The 23478-nt window shown below is 35.9% G+C and overlaps 1 protein-coding gene across 4 annotated transcripts in view; it reads right to left on the minus strand.

Moving 5' to 3' along the window:
- Positions 1-23478, minus strand: part of CTNNA3 (catenin alpha 3) — a 1666571-nt gene that overhangs the window by 175661 nt on the left and 1467432 nt on the right. For all 4 annotated transcript variants that reach the window (XM_038534069.1, XM_038534067.1, XM_038534068.1 and 1 more), the window contains one exon: positions 10492-10584. In XM_038534069.1, coding sequence (XP_038389997.1) covers positions 10492-10584 — 93 coding nt within the window. The remainder of the gene's footprint in view (positions 1-10491; positions 10585-23478) is intronic.

The raw sequence follows: 23478 nt of genomic DNA on the forward strand, positions 1-23478 counted from the left end.
TGAAGGCCCACGCTTAATCCATTGAGCCACCCAGGTGCCCCGGTATAGTTTTAAGCAGGGGAATTACTGGTGGCTTTGCAAAAAAGTTGATGTTTGAAAGAGTAAGTGTGTCAGAAAAGAGGAGATTTGCTGGGGATTAGGTCTGAAAGTAGAAGGAAACAAGACCTAAAGCTAAAATATCAATTTATTTTGATCAAAAATACCAATTTCTTTTGAGGAAAAAAAATTGTCACCATGTAACATGTAAAAGTTCAATGTAAATTTAGAAGGTCATAAAATGATAATATAAAGCTATGTATGTGAGGTGACTTCCATTCTAGTTTATAAATTTCAAAGCTGCCTACTTGACATTTTCTTTGGTTGTCTAATAGACTTTTTAGACCAGACATATCTAAAATTAACTTCTGTTCTTCCATCTCCAAGCTGCTCACTTCAGTCCCCCCCCCCATATTGACATAAATGGCAAGTCCACATTCCCAGTTCACAAGTCAAAAGTCTTGTGGTGTCCTTGACTCCTTTCTCTCTCTCATACTCATATCTAAGTCTTCAGCAAATTCAGTTATCATTACCATATATAATCTATGCTTAATCAATAGCTCTCAACTTCTCCATTTCTAAAACCTTTGATTCCAGCCTCCATTTCTCACCTGGGTAAACAGCAATGACTTCCTAAATTCCCACTTCCTCCTATAGCATTTCTCAGACTATTTTCTGCACAGCATTCAGAATGACCCCTTTAAAGTATAAGTATCTATGTCACTCTCTGGCTCAAAGCCCTCTGATAGCTTCCCATCCTACTCAAAATAACAGCCAAAAAGCTTACAGTGGTTTATGTTCCCTACAAGATCAGCTCTCTTTTTCAGCTTGAGACCTCCTCTCGCCTCACTAACATTTGCCTCCAAGGCTTTTCTACTTGCTATTTCCTCTGCTGTGAATTCATCAACGAGAAGAAAATACTCTATTTAAAGCTTGGAGGAAGGCTCATTTCACTAACGAGCAAGTGAATTGCATATAAATATCACAATGTGTCACTTAAATTCGTGCTCCAGTGGCCTTATAAATAACTTCATACATGAGTTTTTGGGTTATCCAATAATGTTAAAAAATAGTATATATACATTTATAAGTGCCAAGGTTCTATTCTATAATTAAACAAAAGAGTAAAGAGATTTATCCTTAAATTACAGACATTGAAATTACTGTAAAAAGATATAACACTGGAGATGCTTTTTTTCCCTTTTAAGCTCTATGCATCATGTGGGTCTTGAACTCAGGATCCTGAGATCAAGATTGCATGATCTACCAATTGAGTCATCCAGGCATCCAATACTGCATATGCTTTCTCCTCTCACTCTAAAATATATTACCTCAGTAGTAAAAAGAACAATATATTGGAGGAAAACTGTAATAAAATAGTTATATTTTAAATATTTTAAACAGAATTTGTATTTGAGATTAATTATGTCTAAGGAAAAACAAAAGAATAGAATGAGAACAAAGAGTCAAATATACCTAAGTTTAATTACTAGGCCATTAATTTTACCTCAGAATTTCCCAGAAACCAAGGCAGGGTTAAAATGTATATATTTCAATGATTCCATTGTCTAATAAATGAAAGTATGTTAGCTATTTGGTAACAATCTTTTTGGATTGAGATCTCAAGACATATTTATTAAAAGAACTCTAGTACAAGAATTTTGGGATAAAATAATATGCAATGTTTTAAACTTTAGTTTTCTGGGACATCTGGGTGGCTTAGTGGTTGAGAGTCAGCCTTTGGCTCAGGGCATGATCCCGGGGTCCTGGAATCAAGTCCTGCATTGGCTCCCTGCAGGGAGTCTGCTTCTCCCTCTGCCTAAGTCTCTGTGTCTCTCATGAATAAATAAATAAAATTTCTTTTTTAAAGTTTTGAATTTATATACTTTATAGAGCCAGGAATAAGGGGGTATTGCAAAGGATTTTGGCAAAAAAAAGTGGAGCTAATAATATTTATACTAGCAGGGACTAGGTAATAGAGAGCCACTGAATATTTCAGAGTACCGACCTAGCAATTTATAGTAAGATTTACCTGACACAAGTAGGTACAACTGTTGGAAGGAAGAAAGAGCAAGAAAGAAATTAATGTAATCCTCTAGGCTCAATATCTTGAGGAACTCTAGTATACTTCTGAGGCAAAATGTCTTACAAAAGGAAGATTCTCTTCATTGTCTCTCACATACCTGTACCAGGCAATGTGGGACTTTCTGAAAATATAACACCAAATGAGATAAAAATCACATTCCCTGCACTAATGAGGTTTAATGAATGGAAAAGAAACATCATTATGCAAGAAATTATGCATGCACAATGAATGTCATGATATGGGAATCTCCACGCGTTACATTCAGATCCAGGCCTGAATGTCGGAAGGAAACTACTCTTAGATTTGTATTAGTGAAGTCAATGGCAACCTGGAATCCTAATGATGAGCAGGTCTTCATTGGTGAAGAGGAAGTTGATGAGTTGAGGGATGTGAGGGAAGACCACCAGAGAGCCTGGTGCTTGCTTATGGGAAGGAAGACATGCATACAATGGAAAGGGATTGGAGAGAAAATGTGAAACATGAGGCAGAAGAAAGAAGCAGGAAGCAGAATCTGGTTGTTTTACACAGGGCATTAAAGAACACCATTTTGTGCTAAGGATAAGGGGAGACAGTGAGACCTTGAAGAAGGTGTATGCATGGTGATAGATGACAGATTTACACTTTCAAAATATCATCTCAAGTTCAAGTGAGAGAATGGAGGTTTAATAAAGGCAGGAGATAATTTGGGAGCCTGCTTAAGGAAATCTAGTTGAGAGATGATAGAACCGGACCTCAGATAGGTCACGCAGATAGTGACCACAATCATCAGATAGTGACCAAGATGGTCTTGACGTTCTCCTCAGCTTGACTAAGTCTTAGACAGTCTACCTTCTGACTCTAGGCCCCATCTCTCTTTTCTTACAGTCTATACTTTACAGATCTTGTAACTATAAATTCTCTCTTTGCCCTTTTAAGATGTAAATATTCCTAAATGCTTCTCAACAGCTTTATGAACAAGGACTTTCTTGAGAACTAGAGAGCTGTCCCTTTGAAACGCAATCATCAGAGAAGATAGAACCCCTACCTCCTAGGCTCTGTGGGAGGACAGGAACCTAACTTTAGACGGCACCTTGTTCCACATTGTAAAAGTGCCTTCTGTCATGAGGAGAGAGAATGTCCCTTTTCCTTTGGGCAAAGCCAATTAAAAAAACAGTTGGCCTGAAGTCTCCCTCACTCCATCTCTCAAAAATTTACAGCCCCTTGTTCCAGGACAGTCAAATGCAAACAAAGTTCTGGTCTCTCTCTCCTACTGGAATAGCCTTAAATAGAGCCTTCCTTTCCTGTTTAACTTTGTCCAATGCAAATTTTCTTTGAAAGTACTGATGATGAAGGTGGTGAAAAAATAGACAAGTTCAGAAAATATTAGTAAAGATAGTAAAGTTGGAACCTGTTGTATGACTAGCTGTGGAGGGGAGTAAAAAAAATGGCTCCCAGGTTCAGATGTGTTCATCCAAATGTACAGAAGTGTCATAAGGAATACAGGAGTTAGAGTAGATTTGTAGGGTAAGGCAATGCATTCAGGCTTGGAAACAGTAAGTGCCACAAGAGGAGAGAAAAAAACAGCAAGTGCCACAGGAGGAGAGAAAATTACAGGCCTGCCAATGTAAGTAGCCAGAGTTTACAAGACAGGATGTGGCTACATTCAGTTATCTATGTAGACATTAGAAATTTTGGGACTGTATGAGAGTGTTCAGGAAAATTGGGAAGAATTGGAGTACTATAGAGCTTAAATCAGAACTCCAGTGAACCCTAATGATTGAGAAGTAGATAAAGGAAGAGGAAACCATGAAGCATTGAGAATGATCACCCAGAAAGACAGGAAAGCAGATTTATTGCCAGGTACACAGTAGAAATTAAAGAGAACCAATGAAGAGAAAATACATTGCTTAGTGTAGCACTGCTTGAATAATGCAATTTCATCCAGGCTTATGTAAACTGCGTTTCCCATAACAACTTAAACCAAATTATATCAAGAGAAAAGTAATGAGGTCATGTCTTACCATATTTTGTATGTTAATTCAGTATAAATTTGAGTTATTGAGAGTGTATTCTAATAATAAATAGGGCCTATTAAAATGTTTCCAATTTTTAAAATAAACCACCCATTCATGGCATTTTCCTATTGTCACTGGAGGGTGTTTAGCTGATTCAGCATGTAAAAAGTCACAAAGAGGACATTCTCCCAATCACCAACATGATGTTTTTTTGTTCTTTTTTAACCCAAGAAACATCTCCTGTATTTTAAGATTTGACATGCTCCAATTCATTTGCTGCTGTTGACATTTTGAGGTTGTGTCCAGTAACCTAGGCAACTGTTCTTACTTCTGTCCCAATTACTTCTATGTATAGAACTTATATAGATTCAATGGACTTAAAGATATTCTTTAAGACAGAGCAAACTATATACTCTAAAGGGAATATAACATTAAAGATATGACAAATCATAATCATCAAAGACTACATGTTACAATTTCTTTAATTTTGGATCATCAGGAAATACAAAGAACAATATATCTTTTAAAAGGTGGTATAATTTCATCATGATGAAATATGATCTGACTACAATTGAAATCATACATTTTAAGTGTTTTTCTTAATGTTATGCTCACTAAACTGAATTTCAGCATTTTGAGACCACAGCTTCAAATACTTTCAAATAAAAGTCTGGCTTTTGTCAGTAATGTTAAATGTCTCATCTACAAGACACTATCATCAAAGTTTAAATTGTATGAGACAGAACAAAATCTTTTGTTTACTTTTTAGACCTACTGGCGTTCAAGTAGTATACACAGAAGTCAGAATTACTAGGACATATGTTCTTCTTGGATAAGAGTAGAGAAATAAAAGGAAATTTTATTTTTTTATTTTAATTCCAGTGTAGTTAATTTACAGTGTTATATTACTTTCTAGTGTACAATATAGTGCTTCAACAATTCTATACATTACTCAGTGCTCATCATGATGAGTGTACTCTTAATCATTTTCACCTATTTCACCCATCTACCCACCAACTTCCCCTGTGGTAACCATCAGTTTATTCTCTGTAGTTAAGAGTCTGTTTTTTTTTGGGGGGGGGGTGCCTCTTTTTAAATTTTTTTTTCATTTATTTTGTTTCTTAAATTTCACATATGACAGAAATCATATAGTATTGGTATTTCTCTGACTAACTTAATTCACTTAGCATTATACTCTTTAGATCCATCCATGTTGTTGCAAATGAAAAGATTTCATTCCATAAAGGATGATCAATCCCATGACCCTGGTATAATGACCTAAGCACAGGCCAATGCTTAACTTATTGAGACACCCAGGTACCCCACAAAGCTTTGAACTACTCAAAAGGAAGTCAAAGTATAACACTAACACACAAGTCTACACTTACCACAAAACTCATTTTTAAATAAAAATAAAATTTATTGAGCACTTCCTAAATACCAGGAACTGAATTGAAATTTTTCATGTATCTAGCTTAATCTTCAAGAATGAATATAGATACTGTTATTATTATTATCACAATTTTACAGATGAGAAAACTGTTTGAAATGTAAACTAACTTTTCCAGGATCAAATGGATAGTAATAGGTTGAACCCAGATTTGAACTACAGCTTATACGATTCCCATGTGCATACACCTCTACATTATAAGGCGATCATAGTAAAGACAAGTCACTTGCTCACCCTCCCCACTCACAAAACTCTCTTTCAATCTATTTTATTGTGTCTTTTTCTTTCTCATGACCCGAGATCAAGATCTGAACTGAGATCAAGAGTCAGACACTTAATGGGCTAACCCACCCAGGTGCCTCATGTTTTCTTGTCTTTCTAAAACTACTGCAGTCCCCCAGATAAGCATAAGAAACATACTTTTAGCCACCACCCTGCTGACACTTTACTTATTTCCTGAGAGTCTCTTAAATGAGGGGAGAAATCTAGAAATCTAGAAATTAGAATGCTTGCTCTATGGAGATATCACAGAGGTCAATGTGATAAGAGACTGAGGAATAAACTGCCTCTCTTCTCTAGATTCTGTGTTTGGATATCTAGAATTGTTGTCCTACAAGGTCTGCCACTGTCTGACTCTATCTGATTAATATTCTACTTCATCTAAGTGAAGTTATCCACCAGAAGACACTGCTGAGGACTGGCCACTATATAGTTTCTGAATGGTAATCAACAAAGCAATCTTGTTATTTATGGAAGATTGTAACCCTGAGACATTTTGAAACTTGTGAGGCTTAAGAAGATCTGATACTTATGGTTTATGCTCTTTAGTTTCATGAGTCATTTTTCTAGTAGAGGAATTGTAATATCGACTCCATAATGCTGGCTGTAACAGGAGGGCAACGAGATCTTGAGGGATGGTAAGATTCTACTTAAGTTTACAAGTGTGCTATATTGGATAGAGCATGGTTGGTGCCAAAAGACCTGGGATTTAGCTCCCGCCTACATGATTTGCATAAACTACTGAAATTCTTTGAGCTAAATTCCCTAATTAGTAAAATCAAGGGAAAAAATAAACTCCAGGGCTTTTCTTAACTAAGACAGCAATTTGGATTTTTTTTGTAAACTATAAAGTGTTAAATGATAGCTGGCACTGTTCTGTTTAAATGGAAAATATGAGTTAGCATGCATTTAGTATAATCTTTAGAAAGCTTTAGGACTTACCAAAAAGTCTTATTATCAGTAGGTTTAGAAATTTGATGTTCTTCACAGGAGTCTATTTTCATGTCTCTTTCAAATTTCAGTTTTTAAGATAAAAGATTTCTATTTTATCCTTGCTAAGAGCATGAACAGAATAAACAATGAGATCTTTAAAGAATGTTCTATAAATCAATAGCAAAATCACACTCCTATATCACTGTGGAAAGCCTGATTACTGTATATAACCACACTATTGGTCCAGTGAGTATTCATGTTTAATAATTAAAATAATCACTAATTTCTACTGCTGTTCCTTTGCTATTTCATAAGGTATGCACTACTGGTCTTTAAGTATTTCACTCTCATTGACCGTGGACTCTAAATCATTATTTGTTGGTTATAGACCTTTACAATGCCCAGTGGCATTTGCCACTGATGACAGCAATAACAGATGATGTTGAGCCAAAGCTACTGGGAGTGAAATGCAGAAAGTAAAATGATAATAAATAATTGTCACTCCATTACTAAACAGTGCCTGAAATTGGTTCTACTACATGTTCGATATAGCAGAGTCTGCATAATCCAAGAACCAAAAAGACATTTAACAGCAAACAAAAAGGAACTCAAGCACATGTCTTGTTCAGTGACCAGAGCATGGCATGAGTATTCAATCCATTTCAAAATCTTACGATATCTTCTCAAACTGATGGTATTTGGGAAATATGTCAAAAGATATACTCAGTCCAGTGGATGCAAACTTCAGGAATGTTAGATAGTCTCAATGCATATGAGACTGAACACAGAATATATTCCAAGCATAGAATTACAAAAATAGAGAATATGAGGTCTGTTAGGGGTGCAAGATACATGAAAGAAATCATAAAACTTATCTAAACATGATCATTTTGCTCAGGTGTTTCGGTGGGGGACATTTTGAGCTGGCCTGCTATGGGTACAGAATCTGTAGGAATAAACTCACAAGTCAGATATTCAATGAGAGATTTTTATTTGAGTTAATTACCCATACTATACAGTAATTGCCCTTTAACATTTAAAAGAAAATTTGTATTCTTCCTCCATCTCTCAGACCACTACAGCACTTCTTTCCACTGATGGTGAATAAATTCATTGTGGTGGTGGTGATGGTTTATTTGCTTGTTAGTAAAAGACTCATTTCACTAACTGTATTTTAAGTGAGTTGACATGTAGTAATCACCAAAGTTCTTTATCTGAAAACATAATCCACTTACTAGACAAGTTATATAAAACTGTGCCTCAGTGATCTTATTAGTAATAATATAATAAAGGATAATATATAAATGTATCAGGATAATATATAAATATATCAAAGTTAATGTGATAATTAAGTAGTTCATATGCTGTGACTATCTTCTCTTATTTTTCGTCAAAAGCAGAACCTAAAAATGGAAGGTAACTTATTCTGGGATGAAATCTTGGGGAACAGAACTGGGAGTCTGGGAAGAATGGATCAGGGAAAAAAAAAAAGGAGGGAAAATCCAAAGATATATTATCAAGGTGTTCGCCATGGTAGAGGTATGGCTTGATCCCACTGGGAACCCTCTGAAGACCTATGGAAAATGCAAAATGGTCTATCCAAGGAATATAAGAGTGTTCATCAAGGTTGCTCTGTGGAGTGTTAATGCTTCACATAAGATTGTGTATGTATTAGAATATCTGAACAGCTTCCAGAGGGATTCCACACAGCAATTTCAGAGAAGCCTCAAGGCAGGAAATGAATAAAATCTAAGCTACTCAGAATTTATGCAGGGAGATTTACTAGAGCAGCAACTGACCAGGTTGTATATAATGTTACTCCCAGTAGATTTGATGGTTAGGGTGCTAACTTGCCACTAGACTTTAGCGAGGGTGTTGCCAGGGGCATTCCAAACAAACTGGCCTGTCAGGGAACTTTGCACTGTAGAACACAAATCCAGAATACAGAGCAGTTCCAGGGTGATTTCTACATGGTTAGAAACAGTAGCTTCCATGAAAGATTCTTAAGATCCAGGACCATGGAGATCATCAACTTCTTACCTTACAATAGTCAGGGGGTATCTAGCTGGCCTGTAACCCCAGCCAAGAGCAAAATTACAAATCAAAATAGTAGTATAAGAAGTTTAAAATATATGCTAAGAAAATAAGCATAAATTTTTATAAATGTTATAAAAGGCTTTCATTTGCATTATCCTCTTTGAAGTTATTAATAATGTTGTGAGGAGGCATGTTATTATTCTTTCCATTTTTAGATGAAGAAATTTGAAGTTTCTAAGTCTCAAAGTCTTAAGCAAAACTTCATTGTCTATATGTGATGATCCAGAATAAGAAGTATAGTATGTTGATCCTAATCCCAGAATCCTAAAAGGTACCTGTATTGTAACAAAAGTTCCTCCATCAATTATTTTGTAAGTCCTGACAGCTACTCTCCCCCTCTAGTGGCTACCTCCATAGCCTAAGTGAATCACTCATTTACTTACCTGAAAGCATGAGCAAACTATACTGTTAGCAAAATTTATTTCCAAATCCATTGCCATTTGTGAAAATTGATCTCTTACCAAAGATGCCTACTAGATTTGAAAGAAACTTATTTCAGATGCTGGGTGCCCCCAGAGAGTTTCCAACATGAACTGGCTTCTGGAGGGTTGAGAATTAACCCAAATAATCGTCAAGGAATGGAAGCTCAAGAAAATCACCATTTCTAATAGAACATAAGTGACTAATATATGTCAATTCTAAGTAATCTGAACATTTGAGCATATGGAACTGTCTTAAATTTTTCTTTTTCTATCCATCTCCTAAGGTAATGTCACTGAATTTAACCAATTAAAATACTACTACTACTACTACTACTAATAATAATAATATAATAGTGATAATAATTATACTATCCATACTACAACTACAAATAACAACTAATGATTATTGAGAACTTATTATGAGCTAAGCAGTGTGTGAAGTACGCTACTAGTTAACTTAATTATTTTCACAATAATCCACATATCGAGAGTACCAGTAGTATTCTTATTTTACAGATCAGAGAACCATGTTAGAGAAAGGCTGACTAAGTTTCCCAGATAACACAGCAAGGAATGACTAATTCAGATGTGTTCCAGTCTTAGCTGCTATGCTACTACGCTATACTGCCTGGCTTTCAGACCCAAATTCTGTAGTCTGGTCTGCAGCAGAGAGCTATCACTGATTAGGAAACCAAATTTTCACTGGTTCTAAGTAAAGTGAAATACAACATCTCAGAGTAATTCAGAAGTTGATCAGCATCTTTGGAGAGGTGTGTATATGTGTGTGTTGAGGGTAAGAGGAGAAGGCAACATTGCAGAAAGGAAGAAAAGTAAAAGGGTAAGTTTCACAGAAGTGTTTTTTTCTCCTAGAATTTCAGAGCATATTTATAACTTCTTGGTTTCTCTTTTCTACCCTAAACAAATGTGTACACATTTCAATTTCATGTTCCCCTGACTACTATAAAGATCAAAAGTGGTATGAAGCGATTTACTACCTGACCAAAAATGGTCTCACTGTGATCTTTCAAGGTCAAGGAAGTAATTCCCCTCATGCTGCAGCCCCTAGATTCTGAGGCTCTTCCTCCTGTGCTTTACAAAACCATCTCCAGATCCAGGAGTCCCACCTGTGAGAGGCTGCCTGATTGACAAGAAGAGGGCACAGCATAAAACTCTCCTCCCAGGGAGGTAACTTACCCGGTCAGTTTTCCCTTCGGTCTGAATGCTGGTGTGACTGCGTACCTCTTGTTCCTCCTCCAAGTCAGAAACATCCTCCAGTTCCTCTGGGGTCTATAAAAAGAAAGCAAAGCATTGCTGGTGAGAATGCAAATGGAAAAAAAAAGTCTGGCAGTATCTCAAAAAGAAAGCACAGAGTTATCAATATGACCCAGAAATTCTACTCCTAGATATATACCCAAGATAAATCAAGATATGTGTCCACACAAAAACTTGTAAAAAAAAAATGTTCAAGGCTCCACCAATTGTAATAGCCAAATAGTAGAAACAACTCAAACAAACACCTACTGAGGAATAAACAGAATTCTATAAAATAGAATATTATTTGGCTTTGAAAAGAAATGGAGTACTAATACATGCTGCAACATAGGTGAAGATGTTATGGTAAGTGAAATAAGTCAATCACAAAAGATCATATGTTGTATTATTCCACTTGTATGAAATGTCTAGAACAGGCAAGTCTATAGAGACAGAAATGTGATTAGTGGTTCCTAAACCAGGCGGAGGGAGTGAACAATGACTGCTTATAGGTGTGCAGTCTCTCCTTGGGATGCTCACAACATCCTGGAATTTGATAGTGGTAATGATTGCATGACTGTGTGTATATACTAAAAAAAAATCGGCTTTACACTTTGAAATGGTGAATTTTGTGGTATGTGAATTATATCCCAATAAATGTTGAAAGAAAAAGAAAGCAAAATAATCAAGAGGAAGATTTTTGCTGGATGAAGAGTAATTTGGCTAAGCACTATGTCGTCATCATAAAGTAGGTGTTCACATGTGATAAATAGATGGGACAATTATAATTAAAACTATATGCCATGGAATTTTTTATGCCACAAAAGTTATTACGAATTTAAATTTTCTAGGAAATTAAATAATAAATTTTTCAACCTCAGTGTCTAAATAGCTAACCTACTTCCATTTCCTTTTATCAATTTCAGCTCAAACGTCTTATATCAGGGTGGTGTCCTGCTCAGGAAGACAAGGGTTCGTTGGGTTTCTCTGCCAAGCCTCTCCAGATCCCTCTACTTCTACTGTCATAATGCTCACCATACATGATTGTTTGTTGAATCAGGCAGCCAGTTGTTTATGAGGTAAGGACTGGGTCTGCCCTACTTGCTGTCCTATCACTACAAGAAGCACATCCATGTTTTTGAATGGTTGAAGTAAAATTATCAGTGATAGCTGATTGGATATGAAAATAACAAAATCTATCAATGGCAATAGCAAACACTCATCCTAACTGTACCTTTACTGTGCTTCCATCTTCCACATTTCAAACTAATTTTTTTATCCATCTTATATTATTTTTCCTAATCTCACTTAATCTCTTCTCCTTAATCTCATTGGGCCAATAATTTAAAGGTATCTGTCATTATTGCAAATCCAAGTAAAAGCACTTAAGAATTAATTTAATATTTATTTTCATTTAATAAAAAGCCTTGGTAAGAAATGCAGAAATCAGTTTTCATGAAAAGCAACCAAATGTAAAGTGGAAGATCTCTTCTGTACATATGGCTGTTAAAGACTGGGAAGGGGCAGGGCTTGCCTCCCCATTCCAGCCCTGGTTTCCCTTCAACCTTGCTTTGCACACAGGCCTTTGTTTATTTTCAAGGCTATGGAGATTTTACCTTCCCTTGGACCACTCCAGAGATGGGAACTTGCAATAATTAAAACTACCTATTTCCTACCGCTAATGGCCTCGATTTGTTAAAGCTCTACGAGATGCACTGAGCATCACCCAATCCTCTGCAGTTATTTCAACGAATTCCAGTTGGATATTAATGATCCTCTTCTTGGCAAGGCCTCTAATATCCTTGAGTAACTGTTATGTATGTATGTTTCTACATGCAGCCCCTTTTTGCTGTGACACTGTGCAACTATGGTCACAGGGCAATTTATTATATTTTCTTAGGTATTAATAACATGAGTTCACTGCTGTGGAACTTCTACACAATCACACATGTTTTACTATCAGCCATTTTTGTGTATTCTTCCCATAGTATTCTTGAGAAAGAATCTTTGCTATTTCCTTCCTTGATATATCACCAGCCTCTGAAACATCTGAATAAATTCAATTGATCAAATTCCTTTTCTTGGGTCCTGTTGTTTTGCAACTGAGGCTGTCTGGTGCCCCTACTGTGATCTGTTCCTTATAAATGTCTGCTGTTAATAACTTGGATTATACTCTACCGTGAGGTGACATATAACTTCATCATTGATTCCATTATTTTATTCAACTCAAAATAAAGTGACTTAACAGAAACTAAGAACAACCGCTGCTGTCAGAAGTCATAAGTACCATTTTTGTTGCTGATACTGCAGGAAGAGATAAGCCTACCATTTACGCCCACATACTTCTGTTTTTTTTGGGGGGGGGATGGTAGTGGGGGAGGGGCGGGAGTTGTCTTTAACATAGGACTAATCAGTTTTCTTGCAAAGCCACCACAACTGACCTCTTCTTTTCAGAAACAAAATCAGTGGGGGGGTGTTCAAAACATTTGCTGGCAGCATTTTGCATTCTGTAAGGCAAGCAGTTGGCTGGTATTGCAAAAATAACAAGTTAAATATACAATGTTATAGTTAAATTAAGTGGAACTAAGAGAGAAATAGGAGTACTCTAATCACTTTTGAGGTGATACATTAACTACTTCAGTGCTGAAGACAAATAATAATAAAGCAAGCATTGTAAAAGGGAAGAGGAATGCAGGTACCCTGTATTTTATACTCTTAAAAAAAGCTTCCTCCTACTCATCCAGTAACTTTGGAAGATGCAAACATCTGAGAGGTGTGTGTGTGTGTGTGTGTGTGTGTGTTTCTAATTAATTTTCATTCTAGGGGAAGGGAGACCAACTATCTTAGAGCAGGGTCATGTATTAGAAAGATCCAAAAATGTTGAGTAATAGAGACCTAAATTTGAATTCTGGCCCTCTGATCAGTGATTGTGGGACTTCGGGCATTTGTGTACCATTTTTTTTTAAATTTTTTATTTATTTATGATAGTCACAGAGAGAGAGAGAGAGGCAGAGACACAGGCAGAGAGAGAAGCAGGCTCCATGCACCGGGAGCCTGATGTGGGATTCGATCCCGGGTCTCAGGGATCGTGCCCTGGGCCAAAGGCAGGCGCCAAACCGCTGTGCCACCCAGGGATCCTGTGTACCATTTTAAACTTTGGTTTCCTCAGAACAAAGTTTTACATAATAATACCTAACCCTGAAGTTTATTGTGAGGCTCAATTGTAGTAAGAAGCTTTAAGTAAGTATTACTTCGCCAACAAACAGCTGGAGTGTAGGAAAAGTTTGTTTCTTTGTTTCTATTACTTTTTCTCCTCTTCTTCCACTATTCTAACCCTCCTCCCATCACACTTTATATTTTTGGATAAAACATTTGTGGCCATTTGAATATCTCCATTTTACTCCAAATTTGTTATTCTGGGTTGATCTGATACTTACTAGCTGCTTCTAATTACATTCAACCCATTTTGAGTATATAATGTCCTGTGTTAAACAAGGTTTAATATAATTCCACACATATTGTTCTTTCTTCAATTCCCAGTAAAGATTTGTTTTAATCTGATTTAAATTATCCCTTAAGCTGGGCCCAGCAAAGATTCTCTCTCACATAGATTCTCAGTGATGATGCAAATAACTTCCCCTCTCTGAGCTGGGCTCTTAATCAAACCAAGAGAAAGATATCTTTCTTCTTCTTCTTTTTTTTTTTTTTTTCCTGGAAAGAGTGTTAATAAACTCAGTTATTATTCATCTATTTCTTATATGAGAATTTAGGAAAACTATTTCATGTGTTTCTTTTTTTTTTTTATTTCATGTGTTTCTATTTTAACTCTTGTTTGTTGTGAAGCATTTCTTAGATAGCTCAAAGTGATTTTAAATTAGCTTAGTTTCCTCACCTGGTAAAATGGCAAAACTATTACCTAATTCTTGGGGTTATTGTGAGAATAAAATGAGATGATGAACTGGAACATTACTCAGAGACTAGAAAGTATTGAAGTTGAATATTTTTTGTGATTATTATAAATTATTATTATAAATTTTATTATAAGGCCCCACTTTATGCAAGAGGCCAGAAACAAGTATATAACTTGGAAATATTCAGGCGGAGGTTTTCATATAGAAACTGGAGCTTCAATGACTATAGTGGCACATTAAACTTCAGAGTCATAATAAACTTATATATAAATGTATATAGACTTACTGAGATAGAAATGACTGCATTTATATAACTTTTTTTCCCAAGGCACTTAATGCTCTCTACAGACTTTATCTCATTAATTCTTTCAGCATTCCTAGTGAATGCTATGCAGGATTATTATACATAAAAATTCACTGGCACAGACTTTATGAATGCTTAAATTTAAAATATTTAAAAAAAGAAACTTGTGGTCACCAAAGAGATAAGAAAAGAGGAAAGAAAAGAAGAGAAAGAAGGAAAAAAAGAGAAAAAAAAAACAAGAAAAATATAGTCTAGTTTTAAGAGTCATGCTTGACATTTTCCTCTCAAATTAAAGTTGAATTCTAAATCCTGCAGATGATTTGGTCATAAATCATATTTCTGTGACTATCCATCACTGTCTTACTAAAATCAAGTAACTGCCCCAGCAGTGTCAGGAGCAGTCTGATACTCAGGGAGGCTGTTAGGAAGGGTGCTATGGGGATCTTCCGAAGCAGACAGTGGGAATAGCATGCTTGGTCAGGGCCTCTTAGATGAGCTGATAGCACAGGATGATTTTGGAATGTCAAAGTGGAGAGTCTCAAATTAAAATACATTTGTATAAGAGGGGTAGATATATTAATACATAATTTCAAATTATAGAAAACTAAGAAATGCCTTTTTGCTGAAAACATACAAACAGGCTCCTTTTCTACTCCTCAAACATGGCCCACTCCTCTGCTCCTTCCATGCCAGGTTCTTTGGCTCCGTGTATTCACTGCTCTTTTGCCTGGAATGATCCTAGAGCTCTCACATGGCTGGATCCTCCTCACCATGGGAATTCCGATGCCTATCTTCAGCCTTATCCAGTCTTCTCTGGTCGGTCTGTCTAAAAGTAATCCCTCCCCTACTTCATTTATTTATTCATTACCTTGTATTTCTTTCTTTAACTCTCCTGTCCTGGTCAAAACCTGAAATTATATTTTTCTTCCTTTTTTTTTTTGAGAGGGGATATGTTTTGGTCTTATCTCATTAGAGCATAACTTCCATGAGAATAAGGATATTATCTGTCTTGTTTACCTCACTCTGAGCACCTTGAGACAAAATATAATATGTATTTAATAGAAATACACTAACTGACAAAAGAAAGAAATTATTTAATGACTAATAAGCATGGTATCAATGTCAGAAGAATTTCATGGAACATTTTTTAAGATATAGAGTAATGTTTAGTCATATCCCTTTTGCCTTCAGTGTTGATTTAATGATTCCTTGCTTAAGGGAAAGTTTGAGGCAAAGATTCCCAAATTTCATTTTTTAAAAATAAAGACTATAGAAATTAGAAATAATAGATTTTGTGCAGAGAGATCTTCCAGAAGCTCAAGATTCTCAGATTTGGAAGAGTAGGAAGATGTCTACATATCCCATTAAAAGTTCAGTGTGTATGTAAAAAGGCTTTAGAGAAAACATCATCTAAACTCAGACCAGAGTTTCACATTTTCCCCTAAAGTACCGTGGAAACAGCAAGTAGTACACCTGAAGGAGCAGCATGGGCTAGGTCAATGGGTATCTCACTGGTAACCACAGTGGGAAAATGACAAGTAATTGGTGGGTCATTCTGATGTCTTGATACATCTAAGCCTCTAGAAAAATAGTCTCTCAAACTTGGCACTACGGACATCTTGCTCTGAATAATTCTGGTTGCAAGAGACTATCTTGTATATTGTGGGGGTGTTTAGCACTACCCTAGCTTCTACACACTACATGAAGTAGGACCCTCTCAAGTTGTAACAATCAAAAGTAGCTCCAGACATTTCCATATGTCCCCACATGACAGGGCAGGGGGAAGGGGTGAGGAGGGAATCATCCCTGTTTGAGAACTACTGATCTAGAATTTTGGTTCACCCAGCCCAATACAAGTGATAAAGGTAAAGGGAAGTTCCAAAGACTATGTTTAAATTCCCCATGAGAAAATGTAAAAACAGGCTGTGTTAGAAAATACAAAAATAAGAAGTCCTTTTTTTTTCTTCTACACCTGAGATGATAACTCATACCCCACATAACACCAGTATGGTTATCAGACAGAAGAGGGCACATAACACCAGTATGGTATTTATTCATTTTAGTCCTAACCAAACATATGCAAGACTATCTCACAAGATTTTTGAAGAAAACATTACAAATTTGGTCACAGTTGTATGCCAGGATTTAATGAGCTGCTTTCATTCTGTGGTACTTTTTTCAATTTTGTTTAATAATGAAGAAATGATTACCTAAAGATATGCAGTGATAGTCCAAGTTTGTTTGATCAGTAATAAAGAGTTAAAAAAAATCAAATTAAGTTATCTCAACTAACATATTTGAGTGTCTATTTCTTTCATGCATACAAACACACTATTATTCTAGATTCTGGAGATCTTGAGACAAATAAAACATAATTCTTGCCCTCAAGAGAGATAAAGGGTAAGGATATTAAATGGAAATAAAAGATATTCCCTAGAGTTACATGGTTTGAGACTGAGATTGAATGGTAATATACAGAGAAATTTCCTTAGAAATGACAGGCAGAATTGGGAAAGGAGTGTAAAATACCTCAGCTTAACCTGGGAAGGCATTTCTTGTATTATCAGAAAGCTGGTGGGTTTGTGATATTGTGGTAGTTTAATGAACTTGAAGTTAGAATACCTGGGTTTCCATTCTAACTTTGTCACCAATTAGTTGTATGTTGTTAGGCAAATCTCATAATTTTTCTATGCTTCAATTTTCTCATCTATAAAATAGGGATGGGAAGTAAGTAATACTTGATATATTCTGGAAGTCCCTCAAGTTTTAAGATTTTATGAGTTCATGTAAATCGAAGAAATAGCGTTAATGTGGATGAAATGTTTCTTCAGTACTGGGACTCCTCAACACTAGAAGAGATCTGGTAAATCCACTGATTTCAGTTGAAACAAATTCATTCTAATTCATCATACCAATTAGAAATATGGTTCCTCTCCTGAATAGATATATCTTCTCACTCTCACAAGGAATGAGAAGGCATATATTATTCTGTTTTATAACTCTAATGCCTAACACAATGCTGGCAAAAAGTAAGTGCTCAACAATATGGTTTTTAGTGCATTAATACAAGAAAGAAAATAAAAAGAGGAAAAAATAAAGAATGATGTGCATAAAGACATGTATCACTATTTGCCACAATAGATCATTGGTGAGTTTTCTTCTTATAATTTTTCAAAAAACAATTCAAAACTGCCTCTAGATACCATTATCATCTCTCTATATTTCACAAGCCATTTCTTCTTTTCCAACATGCTAAGAATATAACACCATATAAGTTATCATATGGTGAAATTAAGAAGCCTGGGTGAGTAGTATATCCCTTAAAGGCTACAACAATGGAAATACAGTTTGACAAAGCTATGTTGCAGAATATATTAAAAAAAAACAGTAAAGTAAGAGGAAAGACTACATCTACAATGTATAAGAGGATGTAATTAAACATGTAATCAAATAGGACAACTTGGGCAAAGCAATCCTGAACACATATAATACTGCTGACAGAGGAGACACAGCCTTAGTTGTTCATGTATTTTCTATGAAATAAGTCTCTACTAGTTTTCTACTTAAAAACCTATCCAGGCCCGCAACCATCAAATAGTTAATCATACAAAATGCCTTATGGTTGAACCTGGATTATGATGATTATCATAAGGGGTGATCATTACAATCATTTAACTTTACATAAAGTCTTTCTAAGGACTCAAGTAATGATAGAATCACACAGGGTAAAGTATATTGTAACCTTAAGCCTTCTTTCTCTCAGGAAGCTTGTGACAGTCATGCCTCTTTCTGAAGACACCAATGAGGCTAATAACTGTGGAAAAGCACACAGCAAATCAGCAAGAGGGTCATAAATGAAAGTGGCATCATCAATATCATGGTACTTATTCAACCACCAAATGAGCTGGTGATCCAGCTCTAATTCCCAGGACTGCATGTCTAATTCATGGAAACTGTCATAAGAAGTATTCCAGCTTGACATTTAAATAAAGATATGAAAGACTAATGAAGCCATAAAGAATAGGGTTTGAATGAAAGCATGTTTTTGGAAAGTTCAACTATGAGAAACATCTAGATTCAGATCAGGATCCTTAAAAAAAAAGATTTTATGTATTTATTTGAGAGAGAGTGAAAGCAAGTGAACACATGTGGGGAGAGGGGCAGAGGAAGAGAGAGAAGCAGACCCCCTCCCACTGAGCAGGGAGCTCTCTGTGGGGCTTGATCCAGGGACTCTGGGATCATAACCTGAGCCCAAGGCAGAGTCTAACCAACTGAGCCACCCAGATGCCTCCAGATTGGGACCCTTGACATTCTTCTTTTTGAAAACAGAAAGGTGAGGAAATCATTTTTAATCATTTAATTATTCATTAACAACACTCCACTGGGTTATTCCACATTCCTTTCCTCTTTCAATCTTAACAATAAACCTGAGGAGGCAATTGTTACAATTTCAATACCGTAGTTGAGGAAACTGAGACCTAGAGTTATCAAAACCTGTCCAGGATTGCACACTTAATAAAATACTTATTCAAAGTAAGTCCTGTGTTAATTTTATGGACCAGCTTGGTAGTCACAAATGCAAGGTAAAGGTGGTAACTGAGTACTTAAAATTTCCAAGTCTAGAAAATAAGCTTCAAGCAGCATGAGTACATTGCTTATAGAGCAAGGTGGGCCAGGTATCTAGGGGTTGTGATCAGCAGCACACCAGTAGATTGGTCCTAAAGCTACTCCTCCTCCTGCTGGATATAATTTCTAGACCTGTAAACTTGGCATCTGGAGCAAATAGATGATGATTCAGCCTTTCTTCATTGCTCCACTGCCACTACCTTGAACCATATATATAGTCTTTAGAAACTCAACTAAAAGAAATCCTGATCATTTATCAGGATGTTGTCTCGGCTTCAAGTTATACCAAACTTGAGATGATTTTGGTCCCTAGCATGAGCAAAAGTGTGTCAATAAATTTGAAAAAAAAAATGCTCCTGAGTCATTCTTTGTTCTTCTTTCTAGTTCTATGAATTAATCTATACAGATTGGCAAAAATATTAAATATGTTTGGACAGAGTTGTGAGTTTATATTCTATTTCCAAATTATGAGCAGAAAACATGAGCTAAGTATTTTGCCAAAGTTCTTACACTGAGGCAAGAACTGTGGCAAAGCATAATATGAAGAGTGAGAATCTGGTTCCAGGTCAAATGCTTCCTTTAAGAGCTTGTGACCTCAAACAAATACATGGCTTGATGACAACTCAATTTCTTTAGAAGTAAATGAAAAAGTTGGAACTAAATGATTTAAAAAAATCTCACACAATTCTATTGTTCACTCTACAAGTCTATGGCAAGTTTGTTTATAATGAACATTGAAACCGGGAGCCTGACGTGGGATTCGATCCCGGGTCTCCAGGATCGCGCCCTGGGCCAAAGGCAGGCGCTAAACCACTGTGCCACCCAGGGATCCCTGAAACAACTTTTTAAACTTGTTTTATCCAGGACTACATAGGACGATGGTGCTTCATAGGCAATAAGTGATGATGCCTTAGAGAATTATGGCAGTACAATTACGCTCACTGCTTTATAGATAGGTGATGTTCAGTTGTTAGAAACAATAGAATAACAATAGCAAGAGGAGTAGTAGAGATTGTGGTAATGATGGTGGTAGTGGTGGCAGCCACAATAGATGACTAATAACCACCCTGACCTTCAACTTTTTGGGTATGAATATTGCTATAATGAAGACCCGACAAATCCTACTATATTTGAAGTGAGGAAAATCTCACCTTTCCATCAAACTCCTTGCCAAACAGACTCATATCTGAATTTGTGTTCATATCTTAGAATAGACAGCTGAAGAGAGGTTATCTAACTGAGCAACTATTAATTTTTCTGTTTCAAAATAGCTATTCTATAAATATTAAAATAAGAGTTTCAGAGGAGCACCTGAGTGGCTCAGTCCGTTGTGTCTGACTCTTGATTTTGGCTCATTTCATGATCTCATTGTCCTGAGATTTAACCCCACTATGGGCTCCATGCCCAGCATGGAGTCTGCCTAAGATTCTCTTTCAATCTCTGCCCCTCTCCTCTCCCACATACCCACTCTCACTCACACACGCACTCTCTCTCTCTTTCAAAAAATTTTCAGAGAAATTTAATAGTAAAGAAAACTCACTTAATGCACTTTTAACTGAATGTATACATATATGTATATTCTAATTATATAAAACGTTGTGCGTATATGAGACAGAGAGCTATTATACGTGGTTTTTCTTCTTTATAATTGTTTTATTTTAAAATTTTTACAACAATAAATTATGCTTTTATCATTGGGGGAAGAACAAGCAACGAGTGTTACGAGAAAATCTGCTTCAGGTTGAATGTGCCATTTCAAGGACATGTCAGCAATAAAAAAAAAAAGCAAGATTGCAAAACTCACTGCAGGGGGAGCTGGCCTTGTCACTTTGCAATTGGTCTATCAACTTGGCACGATATTCGAAGCTGATATGGACACAGACAAAAGCATTTAATAAGTGAGAGGAAAATGGAAGCATATGTCTTCATTATCAGAGCAAATACTACAGAAGACTGTGATAGCAGATACAGAGGAATATCCCATACCTGGCCCCCACACTATGTCCCCATATTACATGGTGCTCTTTTGAGCTCTGTGGATGTGTAGAAGCATTTGTCTCATTATTTCACATACAATATTTTCAGCGTCCTGGAAACTGGCTTTACAAAGTGTTCCTTAACAAAGATTTTGAGGAAAGGAAAGTTGTGGTTTGATTTCCCAGGGGGGATATATATTTTTTAACGTACAGGAAATCTTTTGCTTCCAGAAATTGTTAAGGCAGCCAGGTATAATATCAACAGTCCTAACCAAATTCATCTATCTAGATTTGCAAAGTAATCCCAGGCACAGTAATAAAGCAGAAAACTGCCTGCTGTGTTCCAGCCATGGAGATTATGTAAGGCTAAGGTGTCCAAACCTGACACTCCTATTTCACTGAACTAAAAAATGGAAAAATATCAAAGAAATTCAACATTACTGAGAAGATGTTGCTCAGTAAGACAGTAATTCAGATCTATATTAGAGCTTTGTACATATTATTCAGGGTTATTGGATTGAAGTTTGCTTTATGGGACATAAGAATTCCCTACACTAGTAGAAAAAAGTACCTTAAGTTGGCAGCTTATATATAAAATAGAACACTAGAATGCAACAAAACAAATATTTGGACAACCCCTAAGGAAGAATTATACTCTCTATATAAAGAGATGTTTAAGTCTCCAAACTAAAAGGCCTATTTGTAGAAGCAAGTGAATACATCATTGTTGAAGATGTTGTCAGATACAAGTTGCTGTGAAACTAGCTCATGGCAAATGCATGGTACTGTTTCTATACAGACCTGTCCTGATCAATGGAATTATGACAAGTGGTAAAAGCAAACCCAGTAAAGAAATTAGATTTTAAAAATGTTCATGTGTTCCTTAACACATTAAGCACATACATACCATAGAATACAGTTACTCAACTCCCAGCTATTTACCCTCCAAAAATAAAAACATATATTCACACAAAGGCTAGCACACAAATAATTATAGCAGCTAGTTCTGAAATAGCCAACTAATGAATACAGCTCAGATATTCATCAGAAGGATGCTATAACCAAACATATGTCCATTCAGTATGAAATTATTCAATTATGAAAAGAAATGAATTACTGATACAAGTAACAATACTTATGGATCTCAAAATAATTAGGGCAGCCCGGGTGGCTCAGTGGTTTAGTGCCACCTTCAGCCCAGGGCGTGATCCTGGAGGTCCAAGATCGAGTCCCACATCGGGCTCCCTGCTTGGAGCCTGCTTCTCCTGCTGCCAGTGTCTCTGCCTCTGTCTCTCTCTCTCTCTCTCTGTCTCTCATTAATAAATAAATAAGATCTTAAAAAAATAATTATGCTTAGTGAAAGAAGCCAAATAAGAATACTTAAGGTGTAGTATTTACACAACCTTATAGAAATTACAAATCAATCTACAGGAACAGAAATCAGATTGCTGGTCGTTTGAGTCTGGGGAAAGGAGTGATTAGATTACAGAGGGCCATGAGTAATTTTAGATTTGATATATATGTTTCTTATGTTTGTGGTGATTGTTTCCAGGCTATATAGTTTGTCTATATAACTTCAAACTGTATGCTTTAAAACACACAGCTTATTAAATTCAACTTTACAACCATAATGCTGTCAGAAATTTGCATTTATTTTTTCAATTGCCTGTCTAGACACATATTACATGAAGTAGCACTTGTTTGCTTAGCCCAAGACTATACTCATCAATGCAAAGTTATGTCAGATGAGTACATAAAAGGAGGAATACTGTAAGTTCACATTTAATCAATTAATGTAACATAAACTTTTTTTGCTAATTAATAAAATGGATTTCAATTCATAGTAAGAGACCATATATTTAATCTAAACTAATAAAAATGTTCAATTTATGTTATCATTGTTAATTTTAACTGTTAAGTTGTTATAAAAAATGAGCTTCAGTAAGGCATCTAATCCATGGGTCATAATAGCAGAGGTGCTTAGAGGTAAGAAATAGTGTATCTTTAATAGGAATAATGCCAACTGCAGGCTTTTCTATGTTGACATGAATATGAAAAGACCACTGATAAGAATAACAACATATTCTAGCAAGAATGTGATTTTTTTCTGTCA

This window comes from Canis lupus, chromosome 4, assembly GCF_011100685.1.
Source record: "Canis lupus familiaris isolate Mischka breed German Shepherd chromosome 4, alternate assembly UU_Cfam_GSD_1.0, whole genome shotgun sequence".
NCBI classification, from domain to species: Eukaryota; Metazoa; Chordata; class Mammalia; order Carnivora; family Canidae; genus Canis; species Canis lupus.